The sequence below is a fragment of the Orycteropus afer genome, unplaced genomic scaffold (genome assembly GCF_000298275.1).
Source record: "Orycteropus afer afer isolate SDZICR_OR568_19922 unplaced genomic scaffold, OryAfe1.0 scaffold00130, whole genome shotgun sequence".
NCBI classification, from domain to species: domain Eukaryota; kingdom Metazoa; phylum Chordata; class Mammalia; order Tubulidentata; family Orycteropodidae; genus Orycteropus; species Orycteropus afer.
In genome coordinates this window covers 2,886,714-2,904,056 of record NW_006921717.1, presented here as the reverse complement: position 1 = coordinate 2,904,056, position 17,343 = coordinate 2,886,714, and the positions used below count along the sequence as shown (strand labels likewise).

The window sequence follows — 17,343 nt, the reverse complement described above, 5'->3', positions numbered from 1 at the left end:
CTGGGCCGACCCTCCCTCGGAAAACTGCAGCGCAGTCGGGGGCTGGGGTGGGGGTGGGGCGAGCTCGCTTCCCACGGACCCACAGACCCAGATCCGGATGCGCGACCTCATCGCACCGGGAGCAGTCTCATGGCCGGACCGCCCGGCATCCATGTGGAAACCTACCCTGGTCCATTCTGTTGGGTCACCCTGACACCCTGTCCTTGGCTGGGACATGCCCAGCTCTGGGCCTCACTGTGGACCCACGGTGGCCTACAGCCCTCTCTCCCATGCAGGCACACACTCTGACACGCTCAGCTCCTTAGGTGCACATACAAAGACGGTGTGGCATGCTACATGAACACACATGAACACATGAAGTCCCTCACATGGGTGTGCAGGCTGGGAAGGGAACCTCCTTGATCCTGGACTTCAACTCCTGCTCTGCAAACTGAGTGCCTGCCTCAACCTCCCCCGCCCGGAGCCTCCTGGGGCTGGTGGGCGGGAATGAGGAGGACCGAGGGAGGGGGGCAGGGGCTGCCCTCCCTTCACCCCTGCTCAGCTTGGGGCCCTGGGAACCTGGACTTTGAGGGGGTGGAGGCAGCCCCCAAACAGGAAATGCCTCTCTGAGCTCCTGCTGCAGGAGGGCAGGGTGCCTGGGGACGGACTGGGCCGCACTCACGGTGATGGGCCGGGAGGGGACCGGTTCGAGTCCATGTATGGGCACGGGGCTCACAATGACACATACACGTGTATGTGACACGGGCGTCACGTGTGCGTGTGTGTGTGTGTGTGTGTGTGTGTGTGTGGAACCCTCCCTGCCCCCAGGGCCTGCTATGTGGGCCTGGCCAGGGCCTTCTTCCAGCCCCTCCTGGAGGCCTGTGGCTGAGCCCATCCCCTGATGGTCCCTGGGGAGCTGGTTGGCTGCTTAACCCCTGCACGCCCACTGCACTCTGAGCAGACATTTGAGCCGCTACCCTGGTCCAACTTCCCACTCAGCCACAGATGTGCTGTGTGACCTGAGGGAAGTCACTGACCCTCTCTGGGCCTCCATTTTTCTTATTTACAAAACGAGATAATGTGGCGTCCTGGCCTTTCAGCTCCCCGGTGGGGTAGCATCACAGTGTTTGCAGTTGTGCCTGGTCAGCTGCAGAGCCTGAAGCAAATGTTGCCCTGTCTTCTGAGGAAGTCCGGGTAGGGGTGGGAGCCCACCTAACAGCCCCTGGGCTGGCCTTGCAGCCCATGAGAGCCAGGGAGGAGGGCGTTCTTACCCTGTGCCCTGGGCCCCAGGCTGAGCAGGGGTGAAGGGAGGGCAGCCCCTGCCCCCCTCCCTCAGTCCTCCTCATTCCGGCCCACCAGCCCCAGGAGGCTCCGGGTGGGGGAGGTTGAGGCAGGCACTCAGTTTGCAGAGCAGGAGTTGAAGTCCAGGCCCAAGTGATCAAGGAGGTTCCCTTCCCAGCCCGCACACCCATGTGATACCACCAAGTGCTCCCTGGGGCACTGGCCATTCCTGGCACCTCTGCCCCAAGGAGGCTGAGAGTTAGGTGGGCAGAGAAGGACTCTTGAGGACGCACCTGGGTGTCCAGTGTGGGGGGATTCCTGGCACTCGCTTGTCCACCCCTGTTTGGGAGAGGTGGGTGTGAGGCTGCCCCGCACGGGGTGGGCACAGCATCAGGGATCTGGGTGTGAGGAGCCAGGGAGCCAGATGCCGACCTGCAATCCTATTCATTCCCTCACCGAGTCTGCGGTTGTGAAGCAGGGAAATTCTCCCCCTCTCACAACCAGCGTCAATGTAGCACTTCAGCCTTCACTGGCTCAAGCCCCAAACCTCGAGGTCATCGTTGTCTCATCTCCCTCCCACACCCCATGTCCAATCTCACAGCAAAATCCCCTTGGCGGCACCTTCCTAACAGATCTGGGATCCAGCTGCTTCTCACCACCTTCTTTGCCACCAGCCAGGCCACTGTCATCTCCTATCCCACTTCCCACAACAGCCTCTCCCTGATCTCGGCTGCTTCTTCTGCCCTCTGCAGCCTCTCCCCACGACATCCAGCCCGACGGGTGCTTCTAAAATCTGAATCAGATCAGATCCCTCTGCTCAGAACCCTCCCAGGCCCCATCTCACTTGGAGGAAAGGCCAAGCCCTGGCAGTGGCCTCTGGGCCTCTGTGATCGGCCCCCAGGCCTCTCATTCCCCCTGCTTCCTCCTCTGCTCTGGCCACTCAGGCTTCCTGCTGTTACTTAAGCTCACAGTCTACCCCAGGGCCTTTGCTCTGGCTGTTCCCCCTCCTGGCCGCTCTTCCTGTGATAGCTGCCCACTTCCCTCAGGTCTCTGTGCTCAAGTCACCTCCCTGGGAGCCCCCAGGCCCTGGTCTTGCTCCATCTTCCTCCTGCGCACTTATCATGACCTGACAAAGTAGACAAGGTATAAACAAAGAAACAAAAAACCTAACTCACTGTCATCAAGTTGATTCTGACTCACAGCGACACCCCCTTGGGTTTCTGAGGCAGCATCTCTATGGAAGTAGATTGCCCAGTTTTCCTTCCAAGGAGTGGCTGGTGGTCCAGTTAGCAATCAAATGCTTTAGGCACTATGCCACCAGAGCTCCCCGACAAGGTATATGCTTACTTACTGCTATACTTATGGCCTGAGTCTCTCCAGCCCAGTGTTCTCAATGTGGATGTTCGGGTCGGATCATTCTTTGTTGAGGGATCTGGGCTATGTGTTGTAGAATGGTTAGTATCAACTGTGGTTTCTGCCCACTAGACACCTGTAGCATGTCCTCAGTTGTGGTGATCAAAAATACCACCAAATGCTCCCTGGGGCACTGGCCATTCCTGCCCTAGGACACTGTTAGCTCCGATGGTGCAGGGTCATTGTCTTACTCCTTGCTCTGCTCCCAGGGCCTAGGAAGCTCCAGGCCCATGGCTGCCGCTTCACTGGGAAGGAGAACTACAGGCTCTTGCTGGTGGTGATGCCGTGGGGAGCTGGGAATTTGCTTGCAACCAAAGCCCACCTGTTCCGCATGAAATCAGACCAGCCCAGACCTGAAGACCCCTGAACATCAGCAAGCCTTTTTGCAAATGGAGAAACTGGGACCCAGGGGGTCTCGGAGCAAGTTGGTCCCAGAGGCAAGGCCTTCTGAGTCCTGTCCCAAGGCTCTCTGTGCTGCGACTTCCTGAGGAGCCCTGGCAGCGAGCTCCTGATGCAAAGGCGTGCATATGGGAGGAAGATGTGCCAGAAAGAAGGCCCAGGCCAGGGGAAGGTCCTGAGACAGCAGCGCTCAGGACGTCTGGAGAATGCAGAGGGCTCCACGCACGGACCTGGGGTGAGGGACATCTACAGGGACAGGAGAAGGCATGAGAGAGAATTCCAGAAAGGCGTTGGGGCCGGGCTTGGAAGACACTGAGCCACCCCTAAAGGCTGGTCCTCCATTGTGGAGGCCTGATGAGAGATCTCTGGGCTGGCGGGTGGTGGGTGGAGGGGACCAGAAGCCAGGGACCAGTTAGGAGACTGTTGCAATCGTCTGGGAGAGGGTTGGGGAGCTGGCTGGAGAGTCGGGCAGCAGGGCGGGCCGGGCTGGGGGAGGCAGCCTCTCCAGGCTCCTCCGGGGACGGGTGGGTGGGAGCCTGGTCCAAGGGTGTGGCCAGCCAGTCATGATCTGGACAAAGACCGGTGCTGGGCGGCCAAGGAGAGGCTGTAGGCTGTCTGGCAAGTGGGTGGGTGAGAGTGGAGGTCAGGACTCCAGCCTCTGTTGGGGTGAGGAGTTGGAGGGCAGGCAAGGGAACCAGGAGGAAGGTCAAAGGCCAAATTCCAGATGTACAGGCTGGACTTACTTGGGAATGGGAGGAAGCCAGAGCTAGGACTGCAGGGCACCTCTGCCCCAAGGAGGCTGAGAGTTAAGTGGGCAGAGAACGACTCTAGAGGACGCACCTGGGTGTCCAGTGTGGGGGGATTTCTGGCACTCGCTTGTCTACTCCTGTTTGGGAGAGGTGGGTGTGAGGTTGCCCCACATGGGGTAGGTACGGCATCAGGGATCTGGGTGTGAGGAGCTGGGGAGCCAGAAAGGGAGCTGGTTGGGGTTCTACGTTTCCTTCTAGTGGTTGAGTCCAACTCATCTTAGTTTCTCTGTAACGCAGAGAAGATGCTGACCTGCAATCCTATTCACCAAAGAGGACATGTAGGTGGCCAACAAGTGAAGAAATCCTTGGGAACATTGGCCGTTAGAGAGATGCAAATCAAACCAACTGTGAGATACCATCTGTGGTAGTTATGTTTGTGTGTCAACTTGGCTGGGCCTGATTGAGTGGCTGGGCAGCTGGTGGTAGTTATTCCCCATGGTGAGACTGGCAATCAACTCTTTGGTGGGATCTACCACAAGCAGCTGAGTAGCTACCTTTGGGATGTGGTCTGCTTCCTGTATATAAGGAGGAGCTTTGGGAATGGTCTCTAGCCTATGGCACGCTTGGACCCTGCATGTAGCCATGTCATTGCTCAGCAGCCTGCCATGCTCTGCGGACCTTGGAACTTACAATGGACTTAAGTGAATGGCCTGCCGTGTGGTTTGGTAACATCGGGACTGTGCCTTTTTACTTGTCAACCTTGGGACTTCTCAGCCTCAGCAGCCAGCAGCTGTCTGAGTGAAGAAACGCCTTTAGCTCCAGTGGGCTGGGAGCACGAGGCAGAGCTGGACCCCAAGGTTGAGGGGCTTTCACCCAGCTCCTAGAGCCTGGCACTTTGAACTTGGACGTCAAGCCTCCAAATTGTAAGAATAAACTCCTGTTTGTTAAGACCATTCCATTTGTGGTATATTCCTGTCAGAGTGGCAGTAGGGAACCAGAAACCCATCTCACCCCAGCACTGATAGCAAAGTTCAGAAAGCCAGAAAACAACAAATGCTGACAAGGGTGTGGAGTCCAGAACCTCACACACCTCTGGGAGGACTGTAAAACGGTGCAGTCACCGTGGGAAACAGTATGGTGCCTCCTGCTGAAAAGTACACTTTTTTTTTTTTAGTTTTTAGAAGTAGGCACCATACTGTTTCCCACAGTGGTTGCACCATCTTACAGTCCCACTTAGAAAGCTGAAAATAGAACTACCATAGGATCCGGCAATCCCACTACTAAGTATAGATCCCGAGAAACCAGAGCTATGACACACCCATGTTCATTGCAGCACTATTCACAATAGCAAAAGATGGAAACCACCTCACTGCCTATTGATGGAAGAACGGATCCACAAACTATGGTACACACATGCAATGGAATACCAGATCACTACCGTCTAGTCGATTTGACCCCTCCTTGGGTTTCCAAGGCAGTATCTCTATGGAAGTAGATTGCCCAATCTTCCTTCTGAGTAGTGGTGGGTTTGAACCGCTAGCCTTCTGGTTAGTAGTCAGATGCCTTAGGCACTTTGCCACCAGAGCTCCCAGTGGAATACCAGGCAACATTAAAGAACAGCGATGGATCTGCAAGACATCTCATAACATGGATGAGCCTAGAGGCCGTTATGTTGAGTGAAGTTGTCAATCACAAAAGACAACTGCTGCACGAGCCCTACTGTGAAAAGTCAAGACACAGGTCTCACACAGAAAGAAATCTTCTTTGATGGTTAGCAGGGGTAGGCGTGGGGGGAGGGCGGGTAGACCACTAACTGGAGGGTGGACTGATTTTAACTTGGGCAAAAGAGAAGGCAATATACAATAAGGAGGAGATCTGTTTTATAGATCACTTGTTAAATCGAAACAAATAAAAAAACAGTGCTTGGAGGGTGGGCAGGTAGACCATTGGATGGATGGAGGAACCAGTGGATGGAATGGATGGATGATGAATAGATGGATGGACAGACAGGTGGGTGAATGGAAAGATGGTTAGATGGAGGATGGATGGGTGGATGGATGGGTGGGTGGAATGATGGTTAGGTGGGAGATGGGTAGACGGATGGATGGATGGACAGATGGAGAGATGGATGGATGTAGGAAGTGTGAGTGGGATAGTTGGATGGTTGGATTCAGCAGAAGCGGGGTTCTGATTCCTGGGAGCAGCTGCCCTGACAAGTCCAGTGGGGCAGGAGAGCCACTGGCAGGGATGGTGCGATTCGATTCGTCCTCAGGCGCCACAAGGCCTGTTTTCTCTGCTGGAACTTGACAGGAGATAGAGATGGGGGATGGTGCACTTCCTGAACTCATCTGGTTCAGCTCACATTTGAGATTGGTGGTCAGGGGACTGGGGTTCTCTTCTGTGACCAAGGCCCATGTGGGGAGAGGTCCCCTTGAGGGGGGCACGAAGACAACAGAAGGAGCTTTGTCTTCCGGCCTCAGGGACAAGCACCAGGCCTGGTGATCTGGGATGCGGTGAGTGGGCCCATGGAGGTGAGGGTGAGGGTGGCCTGTGGGGGCGCTGGTGCAGGGAGGCCAGGGGAGCAGCCAGGGTGGGGAGTTGAGAGGGATGGGGGGCGCCCTGGGCAGGCTTCGTTGAGAGCCTTGGCCCGCTGAGCCAGCACATAGCTTTGTGTACAAATCACCTCCTTTCACTCCTTTTCTTTGTCCCCATCCCCCCATCTCCTTCATTTCTAAATTCTTCCCAAAACCACCCTGCTTTGGGCGGTCAGACGTGGGCGGCATGGGGGCTGGGGGGGCCGGAGATGCCTGGTCTTGGATGAGAGTTGGGGAGGGGAGGTGGGCTGGGTCCCCTGGGCAGGCAGGCAGGGAGGGAAGAGGAGGGGCTCCAGGAAGGAGGGCAGTGAGCAAAGCCTCCTCTCGTCCCCACTTGCAGACGCACCCAGTGTGCTTTAGGGGAGAGAGCCCTGGGGAAGGGGGTGGGGAGCTGGGGGCGGGGTAGGGAGACATGGTTGTGGGGGTGGGGCTCAGGAAGAAGGGGTGTTGTCCAGAGCAGGCTGGCCCCTGCAGTGAAGGATCCCCACAGCTGGAGGGAGATGAGGGCACGTCCTTGTCACAGAGAAAGGGTGTGCACGTGAGTGTACCTGAGGATCACTGGTGGTGCATGTGTGTGCTCACACATGCCTGGCGTGTGGTGTGAGTGTGCACATCTGGGTGACATCCATCGTGTCCCAGCACCTGCACACCTGTGCCCCCAGCTGTGAGGAGGGGGGGGGAAGCACATAGCTTCTTCTGATTGGCCAGCCGGGACCAGCTGGGGCTCCCTTCTGCTCCTCTATAAAAACTGATCAGACCTTCCGGCCACATCTGCCCATGTCAGGGCTGGAAGGGCAGGGCTTGTCCCAGGTGCACTGTGAGCAGGGCAGTTCGTGAACGGGTCCCAAGTCTAAGCCCGCCGGGCCAGGCCAGGGACTCAGGACTGCTGCAGAGAGAGTGACAGTGGCCGCCTGTCCCTCCATGTTCTTCTCCTCCTCTCTAGGGCAGAGACGGTGCATCCCAGGGCTGCCTTTGCCATGTGCTGCAGGACTTTCCCAGCCAGCCCTCTTGGACCTCAGTCTCCTTATCTGTACAGTGTTTACAGGTAGAAGTGGATCCTGCGACCCCTGCGTCGTCTGCCAGAGGCCAGCCACCTAAGGTGACCAGCTTGGCCCAGTTTGCTGGACTGTCCTGGTCTCAGCACACGTCCTGTGTCCCAGGCTGACGGGTGGGTTGGTCACCTGACTCCCAGAGCAGTGGCTTTCTTTTGGTTTTATATGCATCCCCCCACTGCTGCCCAGTCTCAGCGCCCCCCACCCCGGCTTCCTCGGCCGTTACTTTCTCTCTTCTTCTGTCCGGCGCCCTCTCCTTCCTGGGTCCCTCAGTCCTGGGCCCCTGAGTCTGTCCCTTCCTTCCTGTCTCACTCCCTCTCTGTAGGGTTTTTCCATCACCAAGACTGTCCCCTCTGTTGGTTCTCTGGTCTGTCGCTCTGTCTTCCTTCCTCCCCTCTCTGTCTCTGGGGTCTCTGGCTTGTCATCATTCCTGGGTGGTCCCAGCCGCCCTCCACTTCTCTTGCATGGTACCCCCCAGGGCTGGCTGGGGTGAGAGCCAGATCTGGGGGCTGTGACCGGACCAGGAAGGGGAATCCAAGCAGACATGATATTTATGTTGGGACTTCAAAGTGGAGCAGAGGCCGCACGTCGGGGGCAGATGGGAGTGTGGGGGTGGAGGGGGCTGGGGAGCAAGAACCAAACTAAGAGTGGCTCAGGCCCCTCCCTGGTGGGGGTCTCCTTGGTGACACACACCTCTCCCGTGGGACACTGGACCCTGAGTAGGGACAGAACATACTATTTTGGTTCAAGTTCCAAGAAAGGCACTTCCTGTGCCCCCGCCCTGCCCCCAGCCTCATCCTGTCTTCCTGTCACCCTGCACAGGGAACTGGCCTGGCCCCAGCGGCCCCACCTCCTCTGAGCATCAGCCGGGGAGGCAGGGGCTCTGGGGGCGGCAGAAGCAGAGACTCCATCTCAGCAGGAAAACATCCCTGGCTCTGGGACAGCCTCGAGTTCTGCCTCAGCCCTGGCACGAGCCTCCCCTGGCAGGGCCATTTGGGTCTGTAACCCTGTCGGCACCGACAAGGCCAGGCCAGACCCAGCCCCTCGGGGCCTCTGGGGTACACTCTGACCGTCTGCCCCAGGGCCCAAGCTAGGCCCTGAAGGTCGCTTGTCTTGTTCCCTCACCCACCCTTGACCTACCCCTTGCTAAAGACACCCAGCTGTTGAGTCCGGGAAGGCGTGGGGTCAGGGGCCCAGGCCCCGGGGTGGGGTGGACGGGAGGGGCCGATTGTCTCATCCTAGGGCTCAGCCCTGTGTCCGGAGGAGTCCCTCCCAGGATCTGGGCCCAGCAGACAGCCCTTTGGGCCCTGCCACCCCCTCGGAAAGCCCCCTCCCAGACTCAGGGCTGGTTCTGGATCTAGGACCCTCAGGTCCAAAGCCGATCCAGGCTCCCAAAGCTGTGCGGTCCGTGGGCCAGTGCCCCCTCCCAGACCACCCCCCCAGGCCTTCCGTGAATCACCCCTTCTGGAATCTGATGAGCTCAGGCCTTCCCTCCCAGCACTGCCTCCCTCTCTGCCGGCCTGGCCATCGGGTCCCAACTCAGCCCCCACCAGGGTCCGGCACCGGGGGCAGGGGGTATGGGTGTGTGGGGTGTAGGTGTGAAATTGGCCAGGAGAGGGCTTTGGACCTCCTCTCTGATCAAAAATAGAGATTGTGTGTCTGTGTGTGTCCTTGTGTGTGTCTCTGAGTCTGAGCGGGTCCCTCCCTGTGTGTTTGTCTCCATCCCTGTGCGTGTCTCCATGTCTCTGTGTGTCTCTGGGTTTGTACGTCTCTCTGTGTTTGTCTCTGTATCTGTTTATGTCTCTGAGTCTGTGCGGGCCTCTGTGTGCCTCCACCCCCGTGTGTGTCTCTGAGTCTGTGCGGTTCTCTGTGTGTTTGAGCCTCCATCCCTGTGTGTGTCTCTGTGTGTTTGAGCCTCCCGTGCTTGGCAGACTGGGAGGGGAAAGCCCATGCACTGAGTCCTGGGACAGTGTATGTGGCCCTGTCTGAGCGCGGGGTTGGGATCCCCGTGGTGGTTCTGCATGGGCAGGTGAAAGTGTGTCAGGCAGGCAGTCCCTAGGTAGCAGGTCTCCCTGGGACTCTGTTTCAGCTTGTCTCTGGGTATGTGGCAGACTGTCCCATGTGTGTATCATCAGCATGTCACCACGTGTCTGTGTCAGCTTGCCACTGGGTATGTGTCAAGGAGTCACTCTGAGCCGCAGAGGGAGGCTGCGTGTCTGGCATGTGAGTGGGTGTTTGGCTTGTGTCAGGGTGTGGCTCGGTGCAGAAAAGTCACCGTGTCCTGTCCCACAGGGGATGAGTGGCTAACGGTGCCCGTGTGTGCCTAACACTGTGGGTGTTCCTGGGGACATGGGTTTGTGGGGGCTCCTGGGACCACAGTAGTATCTATCACACACTGTGAATGTGGGTCAGGGTGTCTCTGTGTGTGATTATGACTGTGTGTCAAACTTTGGGAGGGACGTGGGTTATGAGGCCATGGTGGGGTGAGTCAGAGTGTTGTCCCATGTGTGGCCAGTGGAGGGGTGTGGGGAAATGTGAGTGACCGTGGCAGTCACACTTTAGGCATGACCACAGGAGTGTCCACCAAGGTGTCCTGAGGTCCCTAAGCCCCCTCAGTGTGGGTTTCAGTGACTGGGTCCTTCCCCACCATGCCCGGATCCCCTCTCAGGCCCTCACCACGGACCGGAACTCGTTCTGGGGTGGAACCCAGCTCGGGTGGACGGCCCCTCCCTCATCTGCAGGACCCTACTCACAGGACGGCCCTGGGACCTCACTGCGGGGCTGCTCCCTCCCTGAGCAGCCTGAGCTGGGCTTTCTGAGTCCCCTGGGTGGCCTCCTTGGAGAAGGAGGAATACGGCCTACGGCTGGGAATGGGGCACGCTCACCCCCTGGTGGCAGCAAAGGAGGATGCACCGCCCGCGCTCCAGGAACCGCAGGCAACGTTCCGGCTGAGTCTTCCCATTGGGATCACACCACATGTATCGACTCAGCGCCAACTCCTGGCAGGGCATCGTTCTAGGCCTCGGAGAGTGAGCTGGGCACAAGGCCGACTTGGCGCTGGCATTCTGGTGGGGGACACTGACAATAAACAAAAACACACCCCAGTAACTTTAGGTGATAAACGGCAAGTGGCTAATGTGAGGAAATGACTGCTCCTCGGGGTCCTACTGAGGAAGACAGGTCACCTGCCAGAGCCTTGGCTTCTTCTCCCACAAGGACAAAGGTGGGTGATGGTGGGGAGGCATACAATACCAAGACCAGGTGTTACGGAGTTGATTCTGACTCATGGCAACTCCATGGATGTCCAGGTAGAACTGCTCTACAGGGCTTTCAATGGGTGATTTTTTGGATATAGATTGCCAGGTCTTTCTTCCAAGGACCCCTGGATGAACTTGAACCACCAGCCTTTCAGTTAGCACTGAAAGCACCTTAATGTTGTGCCACCCAAGGGCTCTATGCAGGCTCTCAGTTACTGCTCAGATCACAGAGCGTGGGGGAGAGAAATGTGACCCGTTTCCATTTGTTTAGGGCCGTGGTGCTTGGTGCACATGGACACACGACAGTTGATTGTTGAGTAAACAAATCTTCTTGTCTTGGAAGATATGGAATCCAAAGATGTGGCCTGGGGTCCAAGCTTTTTGCCTGTCAACAGCCTGTTCCCTGAGCAAGCCTGTTTTCTCCTCCACAGAATGTAGATCCACAGTTAGACCACTTAGACCAGCCTGTCATTGCCTGCCCTGCCTGGACTGGGGCCCCACCCCTGGTATCACGCCCTTGGTCAAGGTGATTCACCAACCCCGGACCTCTGACCAATCAGACCCAGGCAGCAGGCAGCGTGGGGGAGGGCTCCCAGGAGCCAGAAATGCGGACATCTGAGTTCCCAGAGCAGGGGCTAGGGTGGGAGGGGCTTCCAGAGCCCAGCAGCGGGGCTGTTCCCGTGAGACCAGCTCTACATCCTGTCCCTCGGGTTTTCCCAGCACCCCCTGCAGCCACTCCAGGTCCTTCTTCTGGGACTGAACTCGGCCCATCCTGTGTTTGGATCCCGGAGCCCCGCCCGCCCTTAGCCTCCCCTCCCCAGGCTCCCACCTCACTGCCTTTATTCTTAGTTATCAAACTCCCATCAGCGAACTCCATTTATTTAGTGTCTACGGAGTGTTGAGCACTGTCAGGGTGCTGGGGGAGGAGGACATACAGAAGATTGAAGGGGAGACTTCCTGTTGTGTGTGTCTGGGGTGTGGAGGTGGGCTGTATCCGGGTTGTCTGAAAACGTGTAGACACCTGACATGAGTGTTACGTCCCTTTATGCTCAGTGCCTGAGGGACCCTCCCCCATTCTTCCTTCCCAAGGGGTCTAAGGGTCGACCACCTTGAACCCTCCCCCAAGGCTGGTCACCAGGCAGGTGACCGCAAGGCCATTAGGCCCCTGACCGTTCAGGCTGCTGCCGCCAGAGGTGCGCCCTCTTCCGTCACTGGTTCAGCAGCTTCTTGGCCCGTGTGCGCCCTCTTGTGGTCGGCACTATTATTCGCTCAGATTTGCCGCCTGTTCTGGGCATCCCCCACTTAGGGCTGAAGGGCCTTGAGGGTTAATTTGTCAGTGCCTTAGATATGAGGGACCTAGTTTGGGTGGAGGAACCCCTAATGTCTTGCTGGGTGACGTTTAGGGAGTTATTTAAGAACCTTGGTAGGGCCAATAAGTCACGCCCTGCCTTCACCCCAAAAGAGGGCCAAGTGAGTTAAGGGCAGAGAAAATGGTTGCTAAGCTCCTCCCAACTTCAGAACCTTATCTCCCTGCTGGCAGGTACTGCTTCCTCCTGGGGACTGAAAGACGGGGACTGGGTGCTTTCTCCTCTGGAAGGCTGATCTGGAAGATGACATCTCCTGTGGACCGATGGGCGCCCACCACCCAGCCAGAGCCCTGGGCCAGCAGACTCAAGTCTGAGCAGGGCAAGCAAAAGGAACCGCTCCTTCCCAATCAGGAGCTCTGGTGGTGCAGTGCCTAAGGCATCTGGCTGCTAACCAGAAGGCTAGCAGTTCAAACCACCAGCCACTCCTCAGAAGAAGACTGGGCGATCTACTTCTATAGAAATACTGCCTTGGAAACCCGAGGAGGGGTCACTATGCATCAGAAACGACTTGACGGCAGTGAGCTTGTTTTTTTGGTTCCTCTCCAGTCGGAGCTCAGCCTTGCAGCAATGTCACCCCCTCTGACTCCCAGAGATAAGCAGTGCATCCCCACCTCACAGGTGAAGACACTGAGGCTTGGAGGGGCTGCTCCGAGGCAGGGCTGGGCCAGGCCTTGCTGCCAGGCCGTGGCCTTCTTGAAGCCTCCTGACATCCAGGAGTGGTTAGGAGGCTTGGCGCCCTCAGCCTGCTGGGGCAGCTTGGCCAGTAGCCCTAACCTGGGCTGCACCCTGGAGGGGGCCAAAGGGAGCTGGAACAGAGCCCCACCCCCATGGCCAGAGGCAAGGACCCTTGGACACTTGGTCTGGGGCCTCCCAGCTCTCCTCCAATCTCCCAGCAGGTGGGCTGCTGGATAACACCAGACAGGGGTGGTAGCAGACACAGGAGGAGCCAGTGTGGGGTGGCTGAGGCGGCTGTAGCCCTGCTGGGGGCACCGAGGCTCTTACAGGCCTTCCTAGCAGCTCAGTATGCCCCATCCCACATGCTCCTCTGGTCACGTCCAGCTTACTCCTCGGCCGCTTGGCTTCCCTCAGCCTCTGGTCCTTCGGACCCAACAGGGCCTCCCCTGGCCTGACCCTCCCTTCCCTCGACGGTTGTCTCAGCCTCTTGTCCCCTGTCCCTGGGGCTGGCTTTGGCCCCAGCATCTCCTTCTCCTATGGCTCTCTCCTTCTCCTCCCTGCTTCCTGCCTCTGGCCCCGCCTTATTCTCCTCTGTTGCAGTCCCAGGCGGGGACCCCTGGGTCTCAGGTTGCTCTGCCCGGCGATAGACGAGGTAACCAGCTGTGGGAAGGCTGTGGACCAGGACTCCAGGGGGCAGGCGGTGGTAGCCCTGCTCCTTGTACAGGAAGAGGCCGAAAGTGTCAGGCTGGGTCACTCGGAACTTGGTGGCACAGAGCTGGCTGAGGGTACCAATGGAGGCCCCTGGGGGCACAGCCAGGGTCTTGGAGGTGCAGCCACTACTGGGGTCCTGATAGGCTACTCGGAGGAGGTGCTAGGCAGGAGGAAAAGCAAAAACAAGTCCTCAACCCCATCCGGTATAAAGTGCCTGGCGTTAAAGCCTACGGTTATGGTTTAGGCTCTGCAGGGACAAGGGTGGGAGAGATAACTTGGGCGTAGGACTAATTGTCAAAAGCTTTTTGGACCAGATGAGTGTCACGGAGGGCTCTGAGGGAGGGAGAGATGTGGCTAGGCGAGTGGATCACAGGGCTGCGGCTGGAAGGACAGCCCTTGTGGGGCCCTTCCAAACCTAACCATGAAAGGGGACATTAGATGGCCTCACTCTGTGCCAGACACCATGCAAAGCACTTGCCCTGAATTACCTTACTCCTAGGAGGTAGGGCTGATTAACCCATTTTACAGGTAAAAAACATCTGAGACACAAACGGATTAGGTACCTTCCTGAAGGTCTCACAACCAGGAAGCGGTAGAACTGAGAGATGAACCCAGGATCTGGCTACAGAGTGGACCCTTAACCAAAGTTAGGAGGATTCCCCGGACTGGATGGGGAAGAGAGGATGGGCTCTGGCTTGGAGGACACCCAGGCCTGAGCCCAGAGGATGGGAGGGTGGCAGGTGGGCAAGGGCTGGAGGCCAGGTCCCCGCCTGGTGCCTGGTGGGGGCTGGAGGCCAGAACTCTGTGCCTCTTCCCATCTCTAAGTCACCTCTCACCTGTCAAATGGGAACTAAAGGCCCTCTTCCAGCCTCCTATCTGCACTGGCCATGCCACCTCCCCTAGCCCTGCTGCTAACAGGGTCCACCCCCCACTAGATAGACAGGCTAGGCAGTGAAGAATCCAGGGAGGACGCCCCTAAAGCTCACAGTGGAACATTTTCTCTCTAGAAGGGGAGGCCTTGCTATCTGTTCCGGACTGGCTCTTTCTCCTGGCTGGCTCTCCCCGGGAAAAGGAGGGTACTGGCCTGGATGACACCAGACTTCCTCTCATCTGGACAGTTTGGGGGTGCGCCACGTGGAGGGCTCCTTTACCTGGAAGTTGAGGGTGGCTGGCAGGCGGCGCTGCTCCCAGAGGCTGAGGGAGCGCTGCAGCTCCTGGGAGGGGGTGAGGGGCAGGGCATGCGCCTGGTCCAGGCTGCTCAGCAGGGCCAGGCTGGCGGAGAGACTGGTCAGGTAGTAGCCTCCTGGGACACAAGGAGAAGAGGGTGGCTCAGCCTGCAGCTGGCTGACCTGCTCCTTCCTCGCCTTCCCTGATTAACAGGGCCGGGAAGCAGCTATGGAGGCCCCACCCAGACAGGGAGGGTTATGGGGGGGCGCACGTATCCCACCCTCTCCGGGGAGCAGTGCTGGCTCCAGCAGCTCCGACATGTACTCAGCCTCCAGCAGCAAGTCTGGAAGGTCACAGTGAGCCAGGACCAGGCTCAGCAGCGGCAGGAACTCGTCGGCGCCCGCGCCCTCCCCTGCGGAGACACAGCAGAGGACAGGGGTGGTTTCAGGTTCCTCTGGGGTCCCAGGGTCAGGGCCCAGTACTGGTCTGGGGAAGGGACCCCCCCACCAGCCTGCTAGGCCCTCAGGGTGAGTCCTATGGCTGCGGAGAGTGGGGCTCTACTCTCTGCGCCTCAGTTTCTCAGGATGCACCTGCGTGGGTCCTCAGGGCCGTGTAGAGCAGCTTGCAGACCTGCAGGAGGCGCTTGATCTGGGTGCTGGGTGAATAGGTGCAGAGCAGCTGCAACAGCTTCTGACGCACCTGCTCCACCTCCACCGCGGAGGGGAGAGTCAGCTGGGCCCCAAAGGCTCCAGGGCCCTGTGCCCGGGCCAGACGGAGGCCCTCGGCCAGGCGGCCCAGCGAGCCATCAGCCGAGAGCCGGCGCCGCAGGCGGGCAGCCAGGAGGGGCCGGAGAGGCTTGAGCACCGAGCAATGCAGTGACTTCTCTAGAACGTGTTCTGTGGGGAAGATCCAGGCAGGGGTCAGGCAGCCAGGACCGGGTGGGAAGGGCGGGACCAGGCAGGGGGCGGGGGAAAGGAGGAGGAATCTGGGCGAGGGAGAGAGTGGAGGGGAGGTGGGATGGAATCCACTGGAAGAGACGAGAGACAGAAAGACAGACAAGCTGGGCTTGTAAAGTACAGACCAGACCCAGGCGCGAACAGGAGAAGAGAAGCGGATGGGGGAGAGCTGGGAGCCCGGAGAGCCAGGGCCGATGGGGCCTCACCCAGCCTCTCCGGCGGCAGGAGCTTCTCCGGGCCCAGCTCGGCACTCAGCATGGCCCGGGCCCGGCTCAGCGCCTGGCGGACGTCCTGCAGCTCCCGGGGCCTGGGTCCGGTCCGCACCTGAGTTAGCAGGTCTTGCACCAGCTGGCCCACAGCCGTGTGGCGGTCCCGAATCAGTGCCTCGGCCACCCGGGCCACCTGCCGTTCGGGCGCCAGCAGCGAGCAGAAGACGGCACTCATCGAGCGAAGCAGGGGCCGCCGCCGGCGGCCCAGGTCGGGGGAGGTGGCCGGGCTTCCGCGGGCGCCGGGCGCCTCCTCCTCCGAGCTGCTCGGGGAGCCGCAGTCCACCTCCTGGAGGGAGGGCAGCGGCGGGAGGCTGGGGCCGGCGCCCCCTGGCACCCGGTAGCCCACCGAGCTCTCCCTCCGCAGCAGCTGGCGCGGGGGCAGCCTGTCTGGCTGGGTGGGGGCGGCGCCCGGCAGCTCGGGGACCGGGGGAGGTGGCACGGCCGGCGGAGACAGGGGGCTGGAGGTCTCCGTGGACACGCGCACTTTGAAGCTCCTTTTGAATCGCTCCCGCTTGATGGGGCCCAGATCCCCGGGAAACAGGGGGTTGAAGAAGCAGAGGGCGGCACCGGGGCCCTGGTCCAACTCCTGAGAGGCCCAGGGCTTCAGCAAGGGGAGCAGCGGGCCTTCACCGGACCCCCGCGGAGCCTTGGTGTTGAGGGCGGAGCTCCAGAACTCTGGGGAAGAGACGCCAAATCGCGAACGCACCACGCGCGCCTTCCCTGCCGCGCGCTGGGCCTCGGTGTGTCCATCCGCGCAACGGGTGGCAGGGGCGCCCTTACCGACGCCCAGATGGGAGATAGCCTCCAGCTCCTTGTGGGTGGCCGCCTGGAGGATGGCTCTGGGGAGCTGGAGCGGGAGGACCAGGATGTCCCTGGGGCCAGAGCGAGGAGCAGAAAGTCAGGGGTGACGGGTCCTGGGGTCTGCAAAGGGCTGAGAGGGTCTGCAAGGGTGTCCCCGGGAGCAGCGCCCTTTGGACACCAGGCACCCCGTAGGCACACTCACCGGGCATGGCAGTAGGCGCAGATGAGGTGGACCAGGTCCGGGAACACCAGCTCCGAGCCCTCCAAGGAGACGCCTGAGAGAGGGGCAGTCAGCTGCTCTCCGGGGAACCCCACAGCGCTCCCAGCGCCCTCCCCCCGGGCCCGCCGTCTCACCCCCGGGCCGCTCCAGGATGTAGTGGCTGGAGACGAAGGACGGGCCGCTGGCCTCGGGCAGCCGCACGCACAGGGCTTGGCACTGGCGAGTGTTGGATTTCCGCACCAGGAAGGTCTGCGTGGGGGGATGGGCGTTGAGGGCCCGGACCTCCAGCCCCCTCCCCCACAGTCGGCCGGCGGTTCCGGGGGGCGGGGCGGCACTCACCCCGGGGGGCTCGGTCCTCAGCGCGTGCAGCGCGGCCGCCGCGTTGGCCCGCAGCTGCAGCCACACGGGCCGGGTGAGCAGCAGGCGCTCCCGAAGGCTCACGGCGCGCCCGGG

General features: G+C 59.7%; 1 protein-coding gene across 1 annotated transcript in view; it reads right to left on the bottom strand.

Annotated features, from left to right (window-relative positions):
- Nucleotides 1–13,151: 13,151 nt before the first annotated feature.
- RIN1 (Ras and Rab interactor 1) overlaps nucleotides 13,152–17,343 on the bottom strand; it is a 4,492-nt gene continuing 300 nt past the window's right edge. The window contains exons 2-10 of the mRNA XM_007944954.1: nucleotides 17,230–17,343; nucleotides 17,025–17,139; nucleotides 16,873–16,945; nucleotides 16,650–16,741; nucleotides 15,807–16,544; nucleotides 15,235–15,540; nucleotides 14,925–15,056; nucleotides 14,629–14,780; nucleotides 13,152–13,637 (exon numbers count right to left, since the gene is read on the bottom strand). Of these exons, the coding sequence (XP_007943145.1) occupies nucleotides 13,152–13,637; nucleotides 14,629–14,780; nucleotides 14,925–15,056; nucleotides 15,235–15,540; nucleotides 15,807–16,544; nucleotides 16,650–16,741; nucleotides 16,873–16,945; nucleotides 17,025–17,139; nucleotides 17,230–17,343 (2,208 nt within the window). The remainder of the gene's footprint in view (nucleotides 13,638–14,628; nucleotides 14,781–14,924; nucleotides 15,057–15,234; nucleotides 15,541–15,806; nucleotides 16,545–16,649; nucleotides 16,742–16,872; nucleotides 16,946–17,024; nucleotides 17,140–17,229) is intronic.